Genomic DNA, 17,536 nt, shown 5'->3' with positions numbered 1-17,536 from the left:
CATACAATGGACCAACCAACCTCTAGGAAGGACTCTGAGAAACAACTTCAACATTGAGGAGTTGTGGGAAATTTACGGGAGATCGAGAACCGTGGCAAGATATATAACAGGATCTCGAAACACTATACTTGAAGCATGTGGAGATCCATTATGGCTCTAGATTGGATCCTGGAGAATCGCAGAGATAGTTTAGAGGTCGAGATATTACCGGAGGCCTTGGGTAGATTGTGATGGATCATTAAGGCAGCAAGTACCTCGTAAAGCATCCATTGCGGATTTAGGCCTTTGGTACTTGCTGAAAGGCGATCAAAATATTTCTGGAACTGTGCATAGCTGATATACAACTCAGAAAGTTGGTAAATGGTAGTCAAGGAACAAGAAGTTGGTCAGAAGTACTGGAAGAAGTTGGTCAAAACAACCGGTAAACTTCTGTGAAGTTCTGAAGATGTAGGCATCTGCAACTACTTCGGATTCTTGAAAGCTTTTGAAAATACTGAAGTTTCAGGAAAGACTGATAATTTTCGATATCTACTTATTGACTAATCTCTACTTATTCATTGCTAGACATCTATTTATTCGAATATTAATGAGTCACTATGTTATACTTTATTTTGTTAATACTCCCTTGTTAGTGACTTTCTAAAAAATCTACCTATGTGTTTACTAATAGCTCCAATAATATCACTTTTGAACACATAACTCATCACAGTGAATTTCAGATTCATAAGAAATTCGACATTTCATATGGCACATCTTAATAGTTAGAAAGATCAAATTGTTGCGTTTTAGTTAGGCAGTTGTGGAAACTGTTTTAATGCTCTCGCTGACGATTGTTTACTAATACTCAAACCATAAACTTGCATCGAGTCCTCGTTTAACCGTCTAGCTATCCTCATCGAGTCTGCTAATCATCATCAGCGTACGATGACATCTACAAATGGCTTCGTCTCTAATTTCCGTGGCGAGCCGTACAACAACATTCCAGGCGCCATTTCTACGCAGAACAGAGAGTCACGGGTTGTGTAACAATGCGGCGTTAACAGCTACGGAAACCGTATCAGCTTCTCGTTTCGTTCAGAAAGGAAATCTTTTATCGCACAATTTACATGGAATTTGCAAAATTAATTCTGTTAAAAACCCTGACACTTGAAAGACACTTGATTCCTACTCTAAAGACATAACACGACTGTTGGTAATTACGATACTTCCGGAAATGAACATAGTTGTTTCGTAAAATTATACTTGGATCGTACTAACAGGATTTCATGAAAAATACAATTTAAGTACAATAACCATTTCCAATGTTACATCATTTTATATTTCACGATATTGTGTAACTAATCGCAGTGACTTTATTTCGAGATGATCATTTATGATAATTTCAATCAAAGTATATATATTTAGACTTTTCATCCTAAAATTATTGAAATTATAAAGACTTAATCTTCATTCGATTTTTATTCAAACATATCCTACAATAAACATCGTACGAAACTTAAATTCAATCGTATTATTTTTAGTTCGACAAAATACAAAATTTTATCCTCTATTCGTACAAGCTAACAAAATACCAACAGTTCAGTTATGAAAAATTCATCGACTATCCTCTAACTTTCTTAAATATCATTATTATTATGATAGCAGACATAATAAAATCATAAAAATCATAAAAATCATAAAAATCATAAAAATCATAAAAGTCATAAAAATTGTGTCCTTTTGTAGGTTCATAGGACGCAAACGAATAAAATTCGGCTGGATAATAATATCATTCTAGTCAGTCTATTCTTCTGCTAGAAGAGAAAATTAGGAAGGTCTTAGGGGCCAGAAATGCGACAAAGGGGTGCAATGCTAAAGACTAAATTAAATACGCAGCGATCATTTTGGTTGGTCGACGGAAACCACTGCGGCGGATTTTAGATTCAACTGGCGTAGGAAAAAAGTTCTCCATCAGCACTTTATCCGGAGCAGCATTTACCTAAATTACACGGGCTTTAGCGGGTCGCATCTTGCTTCTCACTCCTTCATGTCGAAATTAACGCGTCCGCCGGCTAATCACGATGTTCCTTTCTTCTTTACGACCTAGTCGCTCTACCAAACTGCCCATTTCATATTTTCTTTCATGGTAGTTGCGTTTCGAAGTTAATCCCCGCGTTACAAGCTTTACAAATTTTTAATGAATATTTGGAAGCAATTTCCTAGTACTTCAGCCAAGAGCGATCTCTCTTACCGCAAACTTTTTATCAGTTAATACTCTCACTCCAGTTAAGGGCCAGTTAATTCCCTATTAATTAGCTAAGAATTAAGATAGAAGGTAAATTCGTGTAATCGGTGATTGAGCAAAGTTTCAACAAGTTGCAGAAAGTTTGTAAGCATTTGCCTTGTATTCTTCGTGAAATGTTGAAAATCTAACAGAAAGAAGTTATAATCCTGAATAATGTACATTGTACATTGTTAATTTAACAAAAGTAACATTCAACCTTCTTTTGCGCAAATGATTAATTTCTTGTATTTTCACGTTTTCAGAATTCATGATAATTATACTGCGGATAGAAATTTCTTTCTTTCATTAACATTAAACGAACCGTGTCGATCAAAAAGACATGTTTCATTTCGAAATTGTTGGAATGACAAAAATCTATTTCATAGGAGATGATTCAATAAATTTCATAATTCCAAAATTGTAACAAAATTGACGAGAAGGTTGAATAAAATCAGACTTGCCATTGGTATAAAGCAACAGGGATTAAACACTTTTAATAAATGACTGGTTTAATGCTGATCTAGAATAACGTAATTCTTGCGGATCGTGGAAAATATGGAATAAGGAAAGAACATGCAGGAAAATTTTCTCAACAAGATAAAGGAGAAATATTTATGGAAGCATGAAAAGAGGGCTTGAACTGCTAAATGCGGGAGAACTTCTTGAGTAATAAACGAAACTTTCCATTGCGATGTTCTCGTCGTTGGATCAAAGGGCCTATCAAACTTGCTCAATGAATTTCGTCGATTTGTTTCCCCCGAGCTTCTCTTCTTTCGAAGACTCGAGCGTACTTCCAACCTCTTAAATTGCTATTGATGAAAGTCTGTAAATATTAATGAAAGTATCGAGGAGCTTCTTATTATTGAAAAAACCAGGTCCAGTGCAGTGAATTGTTGACAGTTGATGAATAGAACAAATATATCTCTCGATCAGATGCCGAATAAAAAGAATTCGTTTTATAGAAGTTTCATCGAGCTCAAATTAGATATTTTTCTGGCATATTGATTTCATTACACATTTATGCTAATTACTTTTGCCTATCTTATTTACTTAATTTATTTTATTTAATTATCTAACCTGCCCATGTATAACATTTATTATACACATTTTACATTATTTACCATTGTCATTTTATTCACTTCTTTATTCGTATTACTACGAGTACATTCGGATATGCATAACAAAGATTGTCTAAATCATATAAAGTTAAGTTAACACATAAGTTAAATAAAAATGTCTTTTTCTCTTAATAATTGCAGTAATTTGAAAATAACATGACAAAATATCCTTAAATTCTGCTAATTTACAGCTTTATATTCCAACTGTTAATTTTCGCCATAAATGCATAAAATCCGCAGTATAATCATAACATTCGAAAGGTGAATGACTGTTCATAATAAAACTTTCAAAAAAAAAGGATTTTATAAGACATTTTAGAATCCGTGTGTAAAGTTAAGTACATATAGGAAACATTTAGACAATTAGATTATTTTTTACTTTAGAATGATGGACGTTAATAAACTTTTCTTACACACTTGAATGAATACTTGTACTCTATACGAAGTGATGAGCCATGAGTGAAAACACCAGGAGCGAACGCATTTCATGAAAGGTCGTTTTCAGAATGCCTTTCTCATTTAGAAAATGTACTAGGTATAAACATATTATATAATTAATGGACGAGGAATTCCGAAATTTACGGGACTAACTTATAATTAGTAAAATTAAAGCATTACGCAATGAAATGGTCCATAGAATATCATGTGTACTTGGTGGAATCCATTTTCTCATAAATAAAGCCTTATATGAAAAATTTTATTCTACATTCTCAACTTATTTTTGGACCAGAAATACTCATTCCAACTTAGCTCATACCGCGACTCCCAGTATACCCTGCATTTTCTTTATAAAACTAGCAGGCATTCCGCTTTCGATTTCTCGACTGCAATCTCAATTTTCCGCTGACGCTCCCACCGTCCGTGCACGCCAAAATAGAGGAGACTCATGCATAAATGATATTTTCGGGGCTGATCGATCACGGAAGTACTCACGATATCCCCCAAAGGGTCCGACGAAATTCATTTCTGGTATTTCACCGTCACTTCGCGCAGCATGCTCGTGGCGATCAGGCGTCGGCGTTTAACGCCGAATAAATCCGAACAAACGCGGCATAAATTTGTTTCGCAGTCGATCGCCGTGGGAATATCAATACCCGTGATTCCATGGAAATTATATTTTCGACAATTTCGCAGCGTGCTTGATTTCACAAGGACATCGATGTACCGTCAACGCTCGTACGGCCATGTCCCGCGTATTTAAATATCCGTGCCGGCGCGAAATGCAGAATGACGCATCCGTTGATTGATTAAAAATTGTACACTTAATCCAATGCTCTGGGGACAAACAACGCCCATTGCGTTCCCCGCGAAATTATTAACCCGCGAAACGTTCGGCGCATACATGATGCGATATACAGTGCGTCGCATCACGAATATAATTTGCATCGACACCTTCACTTTCGTCTTTTCGTATATTTGCTTAAATTTGATCGCGGATATAAGAAATAAAAATCCGCAAGGTAAACATAAGTTTGTCAATTTTTCCCTGTTCACTCAAATTGAAAACGTTGTTGAATTCAAGATACGTAATAGCTACTCACACACTTTTCCTACCTTGGAATTCCTCACACATTTCCCAATTGCACACGTTACATTACTTTGTCGAGCTCCTCGCACCATTTCTCGTTTCAGTAATGAAATGAGGAGCCATTTAAAAAGAATCCATACTGAATTAGCTAAAATGGGGAACAGCCGACAAACTTATAATTAGTAGACTGCAGATCTTTATGTAAAGTAGAGATTGCATTAATTGTAACAAACAAGAACCAATCAGAAGTTTATTTCTGTATTTAATATTTTTTAGTAGGTTGAAAATAATCTATCACTGTTTCGAATCTGCTCACTGTTTTACTCACATTTAGCATAGAATCTTAAAATCCACAGTCTAATAATCAGCATAGTTGTCACGTTATAAATTATCTGAATACCCTAGTTATAATATGAATTCTAAAATTGAAATGTGTAAAATCGTTGCCGTCACACACATGTAACGCCAGTATCGAACGCCTTAAGGTACTGAAGTTTATTCGCTTTCCAAGCAGTCATTCATCATGAAAACTCATACAGCTATAGTCTGTATACAGTTTCAGAGCCAGCATTATTCACGCATTGATGTGATATAATCCGGTTAAATTGCCGAAGAATGGAGTTGACAGGGATCGAAAGGTACCGCGCGATTCATTCCGAACGATCTAAACGAATCTTGGATGTGTCGTAAAGTGAAACCGGTGGCGTAAACGAGAAACCGATGAGTCGGGCGATCGTCGTATCTCTCGGTCCGAAGAACCGGAGGTAAAGGAAGTCTCGTGAATAATTCATAGCGCGCGGACAAAGTAGAGAATGCTTAGACACCCTGAAATCCCACCTTCGGAATCGAGCTCGTCCATTCTCGCACCCCTACTGGCCTTTACACGCGTGTCAGGAATCACTTTCAGAAGGAAACAGCGGAACCGGACGTGCAGCGATCTGCAACCACGGAAGAGGTCGTAGATAAGTAGATCAACGCAGTGATAATGTATCAATTGTTCACACACATTCCCTGATACGCAGCAGATCTGAGGACAGCTCGTAAATTGATCCTTTCTAATTTTCTTGTGCTTCGTTCGCATGTTAAGTGGCAAAAATCGATTCTAAAAGTTCCCACGAAAACAAAGTAATTTGATGAATGGAACTGACATTAGAAAGTTAAAATGATCATCGAGGATGGTATTTTAATTCCATTGAATCCCAACATGTTGAAAATTAGTAAAAAGTTAGTGTGACCGACATGGCACTTATCATGTTAAAATTCGATAAGACATAAGTGAACTGCTTTTGGTTAAACCTTGTATTGTTTACATTTAAATATTAGTAATTGTAAAAACGAACACTTCGTGGTCGAGAAAATACTATACAAATATAAAGCAATTCCACCAATCGTAAATAAGAGAAACAGCAAATGACACAACTTGGGAATGTATCATTTAGTCTCAGGTGTTCAAATGTTTCACATGAATCACCTTGTACATGGATGTAAACATACTAAGCAAGAAATATTTGTCGTAAACGTCACAGCATGTGCATTTTTTCATAAAACCGGCTCTAGACATAGACAGGACATCTGGTAAGATGACGTGTTATTTGCGCAAAAAAAGAGGTGTCAGAAAGTTTTACGTTAATTGCTCCTCGCGTCTCTCTCTTTTCCTCCTTCTCTCTTTCTCTCGTTCTCTTGGATTTACTGCGTCTGATAAACTTTTACCAGCAGATTACGAGAAAGCGGTACGCAGGATGCGAACAGGGTGGAAGGATGAAATCTACTGTGAAAATATCTGATGCGACTTTCGCTGATGCAGGCTTGTCAACTGCATCTGGTTTAAAAATATGAAACCGGCGTGTCAGAGCCAGTTATCTCCGTATCTTTTCATCCATACCGTCTCCCAGCTTCTTATGTAGCGTTTTACTTTCGCTTCCTGCCTCCATATAAAACTGCAGCTCGTCTAGTAATGCGACCCTTAACACCCGCGCCGCGTTTAATGATCGAGAAAAGTTCTCGGGTTTCTCCAGCATGAAAATATTAGGTAGCTGAAAACTTTGTCAAACAATATATGCTCCGTTTTGATCGATTTTGCTATCTCTGATTTAGATGGAATACTCCCTCTCGTTATAGAATATTTGAAAGAATTGCACTTAATATAATAATTGCACTACATTTAAGGGAATAGTTTGAGTATACCAAACTATTCAGGAGAAAGAAGGATATCGAGAATGCTTCTCATTTCTCTGACTGAAAACAGCACATATTATTTCAAACATGTTATAATTGATATTTTATTATCACCATGTAATCTTTTAGAGATTTTGATCCCAAGATTCCGGTACTGATATGTTTGATACAAGTTCCATAATTCATTTATACTTACTTGTGTGGTTTGCATCATATGAGCGTTAAAGGTAATAATAAAAATCGTGTTACTGCAACCTCTGAGTAAAATTAAACTTTATAAAATATTGGGGCAAAAGTTGGGTCCATTAGTTATCAGTTGAACGCTAACCAATGTTCTATTTTCGTGACTGTACAAAGTCGTACGTATTGCTCAAAAGCACCGACAAGATAGACGAATTCAATAGACAAAATAAAGCAACCCTTTTCATAAAGTAAAAATCATTAATGCCAATTGAAGTAGTAACTAAAAATGGTGGGGATATAGGTACAACTGCGAAACGTTGCAGAATTTTCCGTATCATCCAATATATTGGAACTTTTCTGCAAACGAAGGTTCTCTGATGCTTGAACTGATCAATGGTTATGTTTCCTTTGTTGCAGCCTGCAAGCAACTATCCAGGTCGGTCCAAGGGATTTTTGGACCATCTGATCCTCTTCTGGGCGCCCACATACAGAGTATATGCGAGGCACTGGATGTACCACATCTAGAAGCCAGGGTCGACTTCGAACCGACGTTTAAGGAGTTTAGTATAAACCTCTATCCCTCGCAGGACCACTTGAACAAGGCATTCAAAGATCTCATGTCCTTCCTAAACTGGACCAGAGTCGCCATCATCTACGAGGAAGACTACGGTAAATATCAATAAAATATTTTCTGACAAACTGTTTTCGTTGTAGATGTGAAACAATCATTCGTGTGAATCGGTACTAAATATCCTTGGTGATTTCATTCGGGCTATTTACCACTTTTCGAAAATTTTGAAAGTTCGATTGAATTTTAATAGCAACGTTCATTTTCTGTCAAGTTGATAAATTATCATAGTTATGATAACCGTATTGTATAATCTTATGCTATATCAAAAAGTTGTTTGACGAAATTGGAAGGAAGCTACTTTGTTTCTTTCCATTACGGATTTTCACGTAGCTGTCAAAATGCAGGACTGCCAAGTATACCTTAGACTTAATTTTTTTTTATTTTCTCATGTATCCGTTATATATAAATCCATTAAAATATACATTATATATAATTCCATTGAAATATTAATGTTTCATCGTGATTTTGTAATTAGCGGATTGAGGAGCACACTGTACAAATGGAACAACTAGTTTTAATTGTGGGTTAATATTTTGGAAATTTTTTTGTGAGGGCCAGAGTTTAAACCGAACTCAATTACTAGGTGTTTTTAGATTTTAAATGTCTCTTTAAGGGAGATTAGTTAAATATTGTGTATGTAGCTGGTACATAATTTTAATATCTTTCATTTAGCATCACATTGAATACATCAGGGTTTGAGCACAGTTAGTCCCGGGTTATTAACAACTTATAGTTGACTTAATGGTAAGCTGTAAAGAAAATTGCTACGTAAGGAGTCGTGTCTGTCATGAAATTATCTTGTAAGGATGAAACGGTGTCATTGAAGAGCAAAAAATCCTTGCTTTCATTCTTTATGGATATAAACCTGAAATTACAGTGGTAAATGCAATAAAGCACGTTTATGGTAATTACTGGAAGCTAGTCATTAGTAGAAACAATACTTCCAGCGAGAAGCCTAAAACAATAAAATGCAATATGACGAATTCGCTCAAATGTCTAAGTTGAACTGAAAATATATTCATCACCCTCTATGTACGTATAGACATCATAAGAATTTAACCTAAAAATAATACACAGTCCAATGTACAGATCACTTATATAGGTATTAAATTATTTAATGTTTTCATAAATTATACAATATGTCTCGTTGCGCCAAATCGATCGACACCGTGATTTGTCTTTCACTCAAACGTACATCAATAAACTCCGGACTACTTACACGCGTTCACGACCACATTACATTATCACATTATCACTTTAACCCTTAACACGACTCGCCAATGTCTAAATGTTTTCCCGAACTAACTATCGAACTCCCGATTCCACAAGTTTCCTTTATCTCACAAACCTAGAAAAAACATTCGTAACATACTATCGAGAGCACCAAACACTACCATACTCGCATCAGACACGTCAACAATATTTAAAAATAAGAGATCTGAAACCTAAATCCGTCTTACGACTTCTCCTATCGGGACAAGAACTCAGCCTCATTCGGACAACTCAGTTGTTGCGTCCTGGCGACATAACATTTTTCATCGTGTTTACGTTCCGAGAGAAATCGCGACTCCCATGAATAACATTCTCGCGCGGCGAAAACAGTCGCCGCGTTCCGGCGAATTATTACGACGTTGTTTCTCTTCATTAACGGAACATAAATACGGAAAATTACTATTTCGAAGTCATCCTTCGTCCCGCGCGTTGAGATTTCACGGGTAAACGAGAAAAAAAGGCAAGGACGACAGATGCAGAGGGGTGACGGTTTATGTAGCTGCTCTACTGTTTCACATCAAGCATAATCAAAAGCGTGGCGCGGGTGCCGTGGGAGCAGCCGAAATTGCATTCCGCGCGTCTCCTGGGACAAAACCCATGCGACAATGATAAACACGACACCGTCGAAACAATAAAGCAAACTTGCGGCGCCCGACGGATTTGCAAGTATATGAGTAGCACTCTCCAAGGAATCACGGAACTCCGCACTCGGATGGTGTAGCTTGTCACACAGACTAGTGATTACGTTTTTTTCACGCGCGCCGGGTCACCCTGTGACGCGTCCCTATGCAAATAGAACGTCGGAATCAGCCGGTGGAAGTGGATGCCGACACGACGCAAAATGTCGACCTGTCATATGCACGCAGACGATGCTGGGCTGCCAGTGCTGAAAATCGCGGCAGGCCTCGATACTGCCATAGTTCCACGCTTTTTACTCCTGATACCACCGATTTTGGCCCCGCCTCGACTCGCGTAGCTCAGCGTCGAGACGCTCTCTTCCCCGAGTTTAGACCGTCCTATCACAATCGCACCAGAAATTACTTTGCCGCTTTGAAGTACGCAGTCCCTGACGCTTCGATTTTTTAATGCATTACTTTGCAAATGGTAAGGCTGCTTTCCTTTATTTAATTTTAGTTTTTAAGGTCAGAAATCGGCTTTTTACTAGTACTGTTCTTCTAAGAAATCTGCTTTTTTTCGCAATAGTAATAGCAATATAGCACCTTCAGCTACCTTCAATTGGCTTAATTCATCGAATAATAACTACAACCTAAGGTCGAAATATCGACTGAAGTGTCGATATACATACAGTGACTCGCATTAATATTCGGACACGATATTGTTATATTGCTCCTTTTTATTGCTTATGATAGTATTATTGAATCTTTGGTGGTAGTGATATGATGATGTTAAGGAGAAAACGAGGGGGAAGACGTGTTTCGTCCAGGACCCGCTAGAGGACTCATCAGAAAGGCTATCCTAGCGGGCCCTTGCCTTAGACATTGGGATGTCGGTAGGAAGGACGAAGTCTGTATACAGGGTGTTCCACAATTATTTTAAAAGCCGAAATTGAGGGGTAGCTGAGGTCACTTGAAGTAACTCTTTCCTTTGCGAAGATGCGATCTGTGGCTTTGTTTACGAGTTATTAACGGAAAACACTGACCAATGAGAGGTGACGGCACGAAGTTTGAGAGCCCGCAGCACGAGGCTTTGACAGATGGTCGGGACGGACATATCAAGGTTATTCGTTGAACTGTGTTCGGACACGGAATTATTTAAATTAAAATATCATTTACGTACTTTGTTGATCTTCACTGTACACCAAATTACTTACTATTTCGGGTCCGAAAAATTAGTAAGTATTCTTCGGACGTTCTAAAGTAAAGGGGAACAGCGTTTTTCTTAAAAATATCACTATTACGTAGTAAAAAAAAATCCGGAAAGTTCTCGCTTCGTGATTTGTTCGATACTTCGAACGCGGCTCGAGTCCGTCCCGATCATCTGTCAAAGCCTCGTGCTGCGGGCTCTCGAACTTCGCGCCGTCACCTCTCATTGGTCAGTGTTTTCCGTTAATAACTCGTAAACAAAGCCGCAGATCGCATTTTCGCTAAGGAAAAAGTTACTTCAAATGACCTCAGCTACTCCTCATTTTCGGCTGTTAAAATAATTGTGGAACACCCTATATATACAAATTGAGGCGGATCGGTTACTTGCGGGAAGAGGAGCCATCTGTTGGCACGGGTCTGGAGGTAGCCGCCATAAATCAATTGTTTTCTCATATAATAAAGCACTTTTTAAAGTAAGTAGAAACATAAATTTTGTTTATTTATTGCACATGTTTTTTTGTATAATAAGCGATAAACAAGATTGTAGCAAAATTTAACGTCACAAAAATATTCGGACAGTGAATGAAAACTCTAGGTATAGGTGAATTAGTTTTTATCGATGGTATTATGGAGAAAATGAAGTATTTGGACCTTTTTTTTTTAATTTTAATTACACGTGCTATAAATATGGGTATACGTACAGTTTTAAGTTTTATCAGGACAATGATCCTAAACACAAAGCCAGAATTGTACAGGAATATTCATTATATAATTGTCCAAAAGTACGGCATCCTCCTCCTCAATCGCCTGATTTAAATCCAGTCGAAAATTTATGGGATCAATTGGACCGCAAAATTCGTACAACACCTACAAGGACAACAACCGAGATAAAACAATGTTTGTTAAACGAATGTAAACGGATTTCGCCGGAGTATTTAAATAAAATCATCCGTAACATATGTCCAAGCGATTACATGAAGTAATAAAGCAAAAGGGTCAATCGACAAAATATTAATATTATGATAACATGATTAAAAAGATTTTCGCCCAAAATAATAAAGAAAGAATAAAGATTTCCGCCCAAATCTAATTTCCCCTATAACTACTCTCACGTACAAGTTACAGGGTTGAAAGTTTACAGAAATGAGTTTTTATTGGTCATCTATCGAACGGTATAATTCTCGTTAAAGAAACCTCTAAGGGCAATTTTGACCATCTTAATCGGCTAGGCCCTTTCAGCTGAAAATGTATAGATGAATACAAAATTATGCTTAATGTGTCGGCAACTGGTATCCCCACTCTATAACAGATCTGCAAAATGCATTTGTTAAATTTTCGTTATTTGTTCAGATAAAAACGTGAAGAAACATTACTTTTTAACTTTTTCATCGCATCAAATTCAAATCGCTTGCCCCAATTATAAAAAAGTTATTTCAATGCTATATTTCACCGACAGAATATGTACAATGCATGATTATAGTTTTTGCAAAAGGCGTCTGAACAAACATTAAGCGCAATATCACAACCTTTATTCAAGTCCAAACAGCTTCTATAGAAGTCGAGTAGCACAGGTCGCCTACAACTTGTCGACAGAAATTGACTTCCTTCTGAAACGTTCCTCAGACTTCCGGAAATATGTTTCAATAAGACGTAATCAAATATCCATGTCTGGATCGAATCGGTAACCGCGGCGCGGAGCGACTTCTCCGGACAGCAACAGCACTTCACTCATCGAAATTCCGTGGCATCTCTTGTGCTCCGTGCCCTAGCAATTCCATTACGGTTCCTATTCTTAGCTGAAGCCGTACGACAACACCAGGTCCGATTTTCGCGCAAAGAAACTCGCGGATATGCGACCGTGTCATAATAATTCAGCACATGTACCACTCGGCCTTACCTCGGCTGTCAAACAGGGAATTCGGTGGTGCCCGACCCGCCCCGACAATAGAAATACCTAATTGAAATTCGAGCAAGCACAGTGAGAAGTTTAGCTCTCGAACTTCAAGTCGGGAATCCTTATCCAAGTATTGCAACGAAGCATTTGGAATTTCGATCTCGGAAATGCGGTAGAACGTCGGCTAATGAAATTAATTAGAAGGCTTGTTATTTTGTCCGATAAAATATCTACTTTCCTGGTTTCAATATCTTACTGCTTAAGAAATTTCTAGAGGTAATTTTGAAAGATACTTTGTTTTAGAAAGTCACGTTGTAGATCGAACATTTTAGTGCTTCAAGTATATCCTCTTGTGTTTTGAAAGTGCCCGAAGAATTCGATTTTGATCATTGATTTCCAAAATCGCACCTGGTCAAGTGTACATTTTGTCGAATTTAACACTATATTTACGAATCGCGTCATTTTGACGATAGATACATATTTATGGAGAATTTATTCAATTTTGTATCATTGGAGACATATTAAAATAAAAATCGTTAAACATCATAAGAAATGTGTGCTTTTTATTTTCATGCAGCAACATAAAGTAGCTGCATTTAGTGCTCCACGAACTTAGTATGAAAAATATTGAAAGGATATTTGGAAATGCTCATTAAAATATTGAAGAAAGTTTCTGAACGTATAGAAATACATATAAGTGCTTCTAAAGTTCAAATTAAAGTCAAAGATTTCTATAGAAGCCTGGCAGAATTAATTAGTCGCTGAGACCAAGAATATTGTCTTGCTTCATAATTTAGGCAGAGATAGAGAGAGAAAGAGACCGTTGTTCTTCGAAATTACTTTTCCTGATTAGACGATATAATCATGCCGGATATACGAGCGGAAACAGAAAGGTTTTCCGCAGGGAAGAAGGGATGAAGATCTCGAGGAATGTTCTTTCCATTCCTTTGATCTTTATGAGAGACATAAATTCGCTACTACCGTAAATGAGGGACTCTTCAAAATTCTTCCTTGCCAAATTGTGTCGTCGAGCATGAAAACACGGTAGGCCCAAGTTTGTGGAACTAATTGAATGGAAAGGGGGAATCAAAGTAACGGTTCTATGAATAAAAAACTGAAGGATCTTTGAAATTCTCTCTCCTTCTTACGTATTAACTTAACATGTGTGCCATTGCTATAGATGTGTAGTGACTTCATATTTTAGCCACTTGCATGAATTAACGAGTTCACGTTAAAATAATTAAATTATCAGTAGAAGTCACGCAAGATTTTTATAATGTTTTTATGTAGCGTGTATTGATTTTTATACACTCACAGTCAGAAACGCAGTTCAGTGACACTATCCTGCATACAGGAAAATAAATATATTTTTTGTACACTATTTCCAATAATTTCATTATTCATTGTAATTTGATATTTAGTAATTTTGCGTAATTATTTGCGAAAGGGTTTTCCCTTCCGATTTTGATGAAATTTACAATTGTACGCTCTCTGTTTTTCGAATATTTTGTAAACTAAAGCAAAGTGATATTTTTCACAAAGAAAACAATTTCCAAACTATCAAGTTGTAAAACGTATTTAAATTTCGTCAAAATTAATGGAGAGAACCCTTTTATCAGTAATTACCAAATCAGACTCTTGAAATTAAAAAGAAATATGAAGTTCGTTTCTAATCAAATTAATACATTTTTCATATGATCTTACCTTAAAGAAATATTTGGATGAACAACTCTGTATAACGTGTTTCATAAATATCTCATAGTGATTGCAATAAATTCTCCCAAATTATCTATTTTTGTTTACAAGTTGAAGGTCAATTGGGAAGAATGTTTACTCTATTATTCTATCGACTCCGATAAGAAATTGAACCTAGTAGTATTAATAATAGATTACCTAGTAGATTACTGTATCAATCTCCAAGACCATGTGCGTAAATTCACTATGTTCAGGAAAATGACAGCATCGAAGATCAAACGCTTCTGAAAAATCAGATGTTGATGCATTTGAAAACTGAAGCATGGTTCGCAAAGGAAAACAAGAATTCCATCATTTTTCTTATCGCTGAAAGCAATGTCGGTAAACAGAATTGCAAAGCGCGACGCTAATTCCACGCTAGATGCTAACCCACGTAACTGAATAGCAGGGCGCTCATTAACACGTTCGTGGGAGAGTCGCAGTATTTCGCCGTTTATCACGGGAGACGTTACAAAGCATACAAGCATGCACGTATGCAGATTGAGCAAGTTGTAGTTTCAAGTGCACTCCTCCATCAACGATTTCCGTCAATTACACCTTAGCAGATGAACTGTCGTCTTCGAGTATTCTCGCCCTTTAATAAGACTCGCTTTCAGATGCTGGAAAAGTCGATGATTTTAGAAATGTTTTCAGAGAATGCTACCAGTTTGATAATAATTTGACACGATGCCTGACTACTGATTTTTGTGTTTACAATTAATGCAAATTACTGTTTAGAATCACGATTTAGTATCTTAAGTTACTAATCACACATACTCTAACTATGATTTACACGCTTCGATACCTTTAAATTCTGAAACCAAGCAATACACGAAAGTGTATCTTATCTACTAATCTGACTTTGTGTAATAAACTTTAAAACATTCGTCAGAGCCAGTATGACGCATAGACGTTGTCCTCGAAAAAATTACGCAACAGTTTCACTGTTGGTCTTTCACTTTGTTTTTTCGACGCGAAACTTATTTTAACAATCGTGCACGTTTATGGTTTGTTACATCAAAGACCACGATGTTCCATTTACTATTAACGTTCAACATACGCCACAACATTTTTTGATATTATCTTTGTATTCCACACCAGATAATCTACTTCTGACATAACATAGAGATACGGTATTTCATTTAAAAGTTTAAAATGGTCTGGCAACATTTTTTGCCTTTTTACTTCGTATGCAAAAAATTTCGGGAGAAAATAATTCCTCCATATCGTTTCACATTTTATAAAATATTAACTATTTATGTATATTTGTATTGATACGTCCACATCTGAAATTAATTTAATATATTCATGTGTGAAAATGTTTTTCGCATGTGATATGTAGGCTGGCTTCGGATGAGCGATTGGCGGCGATTTGCCAATCGACTACAGCTTGATGCCGCTGCGTTTTAGCTATACGGTGATTGATATGAAGTAATTTACACAAGACGACAATTCTGCGCAGTTCGGCGACAAATTCATTTATCAAAACAAAGGCGCAGACGAGCGGTTTGCAGCAATTGTGCATACTTCACACGTAACGCAAATTGTAGCGGCAAGAAAGCGGCATGTTTGCGTCGTTCGAACGAAGTGAATCCTGCTTCGCCGCAAACGTACCGCCACTATATGACATTATAGTACCATTTGTATTGACTTTCAATACGTACAATCGTTTTTCCTTTATCATTGTAGAAAATAGACGCAGTCGATGCTGACGTTTTTATCAGCAGTATAAAAAGATTTCCCGAACAGTACCATGATAAAATAAGTGAAAACAATGCATGGATGAAGTTGATCGTTTCGTGAAAATTCAGTGTTGCAGCTAACTTGGGGCTAATAGGAAGGGATCATTTCTCCCAATAAAGGAAATGCGTTTACCCTATTTCTACGAGGGTCTTAGAATGAGTGGATTAGTGGGAATGGGTTCTACACTTTTCTGAGAGGACTTCTTTTAAGCAACAGTCGCAATTGTGGTTTTTCATTGTCGACGAAATGCTACGATATAGAATTCCGTAAAATTAGACGAAAATTCGTAATACCAGGCAGCCTGATAGTCAAATCGGCTTAACATTTGAAACAGACTGACATAGATTTTTAATTAATGTTCATTACGGTTGCGACACTTATTCGTCGCTAAGCTCGTAAATGGTGTAGCGTTGACAGGGTGCCCGAATTTCATCCGGAAACTCGAAAAGAACGCATTGTGCTCACGCTTTTACGCAATAATCCGACATCACGGATGTATTACATTGCTAAAAGGGGGCCATATTCGTTTCATGCTTGTGCAATGTCTGTCTCGTCGACATTGAATACTCAAATTCTTTTCGAACATTGTACTGGGGAGGGGGGGGGGTGTCTAGGGCTCGGCATATTTTGCACAGAACTGACGGATTCATTGAACATTTGCTACATATTAGCAACTGCGTAATCGAATAAGAAACTGTATAATGTACAGTAAGGATCAAAAGTGTCCCCACACCTTTTAAAACGGTATAACATTTTTAAAACTCGTCCAAATGACTTGAATATTTTTCTAAATGTCAAAGGGACTAGTTCACTGTACAATGACTAAAATATTTTTTTACGTTATACAATTTCGAAAGGTGTGTGGACACTTTTGCCCTTTACTCTATTCAATAAATAACTATACAACGGAATTTTTATATTTAATAATATAAATTGGAACAAAGTAATAAATTCAAATCTAGCTTTTTAAAAATTGATACTGAAACTAGATGTGGTAGCGCACGAAGTTTATACGTCCATTTTAACAATTGTCTAAACTGTTATGTAGAAATTGTCTAGCAGTCTTAAGTAATGTTTCAAGAATTTGATCTAAGCTTAAATTGTTATATATCTTACACTGTTCATATATGAACTAGAAATTTGTATGGTAAGATTAAATCTTTATTTAATTT

The 17,536-nt window shown here is 36.8% G+C and overlaps 1 protein-coding gene across 8 annotated transcripts in view; it reads left to right on the top strand.

The window, feature by feature from the left end:
• Nucleotides 1-17,536, top strand: part of LOC117225952 (glutamate receptor ionotropic, kainate 2) — a 252,150-nt gene that overhangs the window by 145,843 nt on the left and 88,771 nt on the right. For all 8 annotated transcript variants that reach the window (XM_076523370.1, XM_033479880.2, XM_076523364.1 and 5 more), the window contains exon 4: nt 7,685-7,936. In XM_076523370.1, coding sequence (XP_076379485.1) covers nt 7,685-7,936 — 252 coding nt within the window. The remainder of the gene's footprint in view (nt 1-7,684; nt 7,937-17,536) is intronic.

The sequence above is a fragment of the Megalopta genalis genome, chromosome 6 (genome assembly GCF_051020955.1).
Source record: "Megalopta genalis isolate 19385.01 chromosome 6, iyMegGena1_principal, whole genome shotgun sequence".
NCBI lineage: Eukaryota > Metazoa > Arthropoda > Insecta > Hymenoptera > Halictidae > Megalopta > Megalopta genalis.
The sequence above is the reverse complement of the archived record's forward strand: the minus strand, read 5'-3'. Positions and strand labels throughout refer to the sequence as shown.